We start from the raw sequence: 6,000 nt of genomic DNA on the forward strand, positions 1-6,000 counted from the left end.
TTTTTGATATCATATTTTCGCATTCAAAATATTCGTTTCGAAAAAACTCCCTTGAATATTAACAAATGAACATTGAAAAGTGAAAAGTGTTTCAGAATACATAATAATATATGATTCTGTGAAAACATTTGTTCACAAAAAAATAATGGCCATGCTTCTTTTCTAAAAAAAAAAAAATCACAATCAAAAAACTGAAAAATTTTGAAAATCAACACACCAAAAAAAGATATGATAATAAAAAGATTCACACATGTTTTGTCTTTAACAATTATTTTTGGAATTGTTCTTAAGCTTTATATTCTTTTTCTATCGATTTCGAAATGAACGAAGTTTGAGTGATTTTGATCGAAATTCCATGAATTTTGAACTTTGTTCGACAATGAATCGTTATAGGTTATTCTTTTTTGGAATTTATTTTTTGAACTTAACATCAACGAAAATGAATGAAGCAACAAAAAAGAAATGAAAATAGAGAAATTTAATTATAAGAAAAGACACAAATCCCACAATCATCTGAAAACATAATATGAAAAAGAAATTGATCACTTTTGCAGATATGTATTTGTCAATACTTCCTTATCTCTGTTTAGATTTCATTTCAAGATTTTTCTTTATGTTCTGATTGAACAAAAACTTTTTAAAAATTCAACTTGTGGAAGATGAGATACAGAAGGCAGAAATTGAACAAATAATGAAATTAAAGCAACATTTTCTTCCGCATCTTCTTGGTTGTCAATGTTCCGATTTCTGATTAGTCTTTTTTGAGTCAAATCCTTTTCATGAATCTGAAAAATAATGTTGATTATCATATTTTTTTCATCATCATTTCAAAATCATCTCTTTTCTTCTTTGGTTTTTGCCTCTATTTAAACTAATTTTTGAGTCTTCATTTGTGTGATGCTACGACACTCTTTTGTTGTCATCGCTTTCTTAAAAAGAGCTCTATTCGTTTGCATGAGCTTTCTCATTCCACTCTTTGTCATCCACTCTTTGAACTTCAAATACTTGCACAACTCTTGCTGCTCTCAACACTACAGATGAGACAAATATTACGAGAATGAATACTTTTCTGGAACAAATTGCATTTTGAGGAGTACAAAGAACCAATGAAGTCTGGTTGTGTATCGATAAATCATTCATCTGTTCATATCATTTTGAAAGAGAAACAAGCGAAATCGACAAAGAAATAACAAAGCTTTCTCCAAGCGAGATAATTGCTAAGTCGTTTTTGAGTATCCCATTTCAAAACAAAATCGTTCAATAATCTGTTTCCTCTTTCATGCCAGTTGAAATATCTCAAATCTAGTGTGAAAATCTATCCCTTCAAACATCTTTTGTTTCTGTCTAGTCCAACTCATCATCTTAACTTCCGTCGAAAAATTTGCAATCTTCGTTATATTTTTATTTCGACAGGATAAGTGTGTCTCCAACTCCCACACTTTATTTCATGTTCTCTTCATTCTGTTTCCATTATATAATGTTCCATTTGCTGTACTCTCCCATTTCTGATCTTTTTGCAGCATCTAACCGCAAGTTCCAAGGATGTGGACAATCGATAAAAATTATTTTGTATGTTTATAACGAAACAAAATGGAATATCAATGTATTCAAAATTAGCATTATTTGTCGAAAAAGTGTTTTTAAACTTGTTTCCATTTTTCTTTTGATCGGTCCCATAACATTTTCTTGTTTTTGACATGTTTGAAAATTTTGTTTATTCGAAATTTGTGAGTATTTTTTCAAAAACCTAAAGATTTTTGTTTTGTGTCAATTTTTCGTTACACAAAAATGGATATATCAACACTATTGAAATCCTTTTCTAACGAAAGGAAAACAATTGAATTGCTGTTATTGTGCAGATTATCACCAGCAGCAAACATGTGCACAAAATGCAAAAAGACACCAAGAATCATTTATTGTTCGAAAGATATCGTTAGATACAAGTGCAAATGTCGATTCTTATCAATAAGACACAATTCAATATTTTCGAATTCGAAATAATTGATTTCGACTTATATGAAAATCATGTTTCTTTGGAGGATTAATGTTGAAGTTATGCGCACATTTTTTTTGACTGAAGCAAGCTGCTATTCAATTTGCATTCTTTTTATTCAATTTCGGAAGGCAGCACATGAAATGCTTAATGGAAAAAGCTGAAGAATTGGAGGAAATAATTACATTGTTCAAGTCGATAAAATGGGTGATTTTTTTTGATATCAAATATTTTTACGATGAATGATCAATTCACATTATATATATTCGTCAATCAGGAGAATAAAAAACGATAGTCGTTTGTCTTATTTTATTGACTGAAATTAATGGATTTTCAAATAATTTATCGAATATGTGCAAAAATTTAAGTTCCAAAAAAAATATGTTTTGTAGTTCATTTTGATATTGGTTTTTTTTTTTTTTTTTTTTTTTTTTTTTTTTTTTTTTTTTTTTTTTTTTTTTTTTATGAATATGGACGTTCTCAGATATGAAATTTTTCATTGGTTAGTTCAAAAACATTATTTCTTTGACTTTTCTTTTCTTTTGTTAATATATTCAAATATTTCACTTTATTTTTGATCTTTTCATTCAATTCTTATTTTTGTTTCACAAATCAATTTTGAACATATTTCAATTGAACATATCAATCTTTGAAATTCACGGAAGTTCACAATGAAACGAAAAGAGAATTTTACACAAAAATGGTATGCGGGATTATGAATAATAAATATATGGGGGAAAATACGGACTTTCAAGCTTTTTTTGCACAAGGCATTGAAAAATTGTTTCGCTCATAACTTTATTTCGCTATCTCAGATTTCTAAATAAATTAGATTTTCATATCCGTAAACAGGCATCGTTGAAATAAAAACATTAAGCGTCGGTGGCATTTCACGAATGTCAAAAAATGAACCCATTTTTATTGTGTTTTTTGATATAAAAAAGTTAATGAAAAGTGCATAATTTTTCAATGAAAAAACCTGAAGAAAAATATTTTGCTTCATATCGTTCAATTTTAATTTTTGTTTTTGTTTTTTTGCAATTTTCAATTTTCATTTGAAAACTTTTAAAGTGTCAAGTGCTTCCATTTTATTTTCATAAAGTGAACAGTTGATTTATACAAAAAAACCAAAGCCCCAGGCATTTCTTTCAATTTAAGTTTTTTTGTTTATTCTTGATAATTATCAATGTGAAACAAAAAGCAGAAAGCAATGAATTATTTTCAACATCCATCATCAAATGACAAAATAATTTAATTTCACAAAAGAGAAATCACATGAAAACATTAGAGGGAAAAAAAAGAAGAAATGGGCAACATTCAATTGATTGATTTGAATGAAAAAGATAAAACATTATTTGAAACAAAAAACAGAAAACTTTTTTCACAACTGGAAAGATCGTATCAAACTGCATTCAAAAACTGCAAAAAAAGATGATCCGAAAAAACCTATTCAATCATCAGATACAGCAAAATTGCTTTTTCATGAAAGATCCAGAAAATCTTTTTGCTCAAAAGATGCACTGAATTCGAGAATATGAAAAAGAAATTTAAACAGTTATTCAAATAAAACAAAGTATTTCATGTGTTGAACTGTGAAACACTTCAAAAGAAAACACAATACAAACTGACAAATAATTCATTCTAAAAAAAATAAAAATAAATAAATATAAAAAAATTAAAAAAAAAACAGTGAAGAAAAAAAAAGAAAAAGAAAAAGAAAAGAAGATAAAAACAGAAAGAAAGAAATTGAAAGAAAGAGAAAAAAAGAAGAAAGAGAAAGAGAAAGAGAAAGAGAAAGAGAAAGAAGAGAAAGATAGAAAGAAGAGAAAGAGTGAGAAAGAGAAAGTTTGAAATATTACAAGATTTACAAAAAACAAATAATATTTTAACATATTAAATAAACAGCAGAACATAACTTCGATAATGTTCGTAATAATAATTCCAATGTTAATAACAAATGAACAAATAATAAAAAAACGATTGAAACGAAATATTAATAGTTCATTGAAAAAAACAATAAAAACATCAAACGAAATGAGAAAAAGAAGATAAGATATTTAAAATTTAAATATATTAAAATTGAATGAATGAGGATAAAAATTGAAAAAAATAAAATAAAATAAAATAAAATAAAATAAAATAAAATAAAATAAAATAAAATAAAATAAAATAAAATAAAATAAAATAAAATAAAATAAAATATATATATTTATATATTTATATATTTATAAATAAATAAAATAAAAATAAATAAATAAATAAATAAACAAATAAATAAATAAATAAATAAATAAATAAATAAATAAATATATAAATATATAAATAAATAATTATATAGTGTGGTTTTTTTATCCGGACATTTTTTTTATCCGGACAAAATTTTTAATTATGAATAATTTCTTCCCACTTTTTATATTTTATTAGTTGTTTTTAGTATATAAGGAAAAGTCGGCAGTTAGAAATTAAGATTAAATTACCATACCTAATCTCTGATGGGGGGAAGATGGGGGGGTTAGCTCCTCCATCTCTGGATTAGTGCCTCCCCTGAGGAGATTAGGTAATAGCAAGGGGTATCACTTAGTTAGAATTTAATCGAAAATATTTTTTTTATTTTTTTTTCATTTCAAAAAAAATTTTTTTTAAAAATAAAAACTAGATCATAACCAATATTTTATTTGTATGAGTGTTGTCAAACAAAGAAAAGAATGTGGATTTGCGAAATTGAGAGATTTGATGAAATCTTTCCAGTATCGTCAAATCAAAAATCGTTTAGTAGGTATAGCCACAATAATTGCTGATGGAAAATGCCGTGTTACCGACGCTACTAATCTAAATGAATTCTTTCGTTCATCGATTAACCGAGCCGAAACTGCCGTTGAAAAGGGTAGAACCGTGGGAAAAGTTGGTCGGCCAGAGCTGTTCACGAAAGAAGACAAAGAAGTGATAGCCGGAGTCATCAGAATCGAAAGTTTGACAGGAGTGAGTTATTCTGTAACTCAAACAAAACGATTGGTTTGCATTATTATTTCTTTCTAATAAATATTTATTATTGATTATAATTAAAGATGGAATCAGTGCAAACTGATAGAAAAATTCGAAGTGGAGAAGAAGAAGATCAAGAAGTAAAAAATTTAAAATCAACTCCGTATTCGTTTGTCAAACGAAATCCAGATCTTAAAACGTCCATTCCTCATAACGTTGATATTCAACGTTAATCAGTATCAAACAAGCAGTCTCTTCAACCTTTCTTCTCTCTTCTGCAATCAATTCATGACTTTCACAAATACTCTCATTCACTCATCTTCAATACTTCCGAATCCTCTTTTCGACTCTCCGACTTTACAAAAAAATATGCCGTTCATCCTTCAGATGTTCCAGTCGGGTTTTCCAATACACCAATCAACATGCCAAACTCAACTCTTGTGGTTGCAGTCGCAGCTGACGGTTATTCTTTACCAAGCCTTGTTCTTTGGCCATCTAAAAAACTTCCACAAGAAATGAAGGTCTTGCTCAGTCCGCAGCTTCACATCTGGGCAGACAATGATGGATGGATGACTGATGCATTGTTTGCTCGCTATGCTGAAGAGATACTACTGCCTGGAATAGTTGAAAGAAGAAAATTGCTAGACATGAATGAAGATAGATGCTTGCTCCTCTTGGATTCTCATCCTTCAAGAGCACAGCCAGATCTGTGGCAAAAATTTGCAGATGAATCAATTGACGTTGTTACATTTATTCCACACAGCACTCATCTGACACAGCCACTTGACTGTGGAGTTTTTGATATGTTTAAAAGATGTTTCAACTCAAACAATGTTGTTCCATCTTCTTCTTCGATCTCATTCAGACGGAAAGCAGTTGCAAATGACTTGCCACAGGCTTTGCAAACTGCATTGCTTCCTTCAACAATTAACTCTGCATTTGAAAAAAGTGGCGTGTTGTCTAGGCAGTCCAATTCTGTATTGGTGAAGTTACCTGACACTCCTTCAGTTCAGCTGAAAAAATAA

At 28.4% G+C, this 6,000-nt stretch overlaps 1 protein-coding gene across 1 annotated transcript; it reads left to right on the forward strand.

Annotated features, from left to right (window-relative positions):
• Positions 1-4,672: 4,672 nt before the first annotated feature.
• On the forward strand, positions 4,673-6,000 carry MONOS_12709 (putative DDE superfamily endonuclease; the record flags this gene model as incomplete). The annotated part of the gene is made up of 2 exons (XM_067865351.1): positions 4,673-4,961; positions 5,363-6,000. The coding sequence occupies 2 exons, from the start codon at positions 4,673-4,675 to the stop codon at positions 5,998-6,000; spliced, it is 927 nt and encodes a 308-aa protein (XP_067724116.1).

This window comes from Monocercomonoides exilis, assembly GCF_001643675.1.
Source record: "Monocercomonoides exilis strain PA203 chromosome Unknown scaffold34-1095894, whole genome shotgun sequence".
NCBI classification, from domain to species: Eukaryota; Preaxostyla; order Oxymonadida; family Polymastigidae; genus Monocercomonoides; species Monocercomonoides exilis.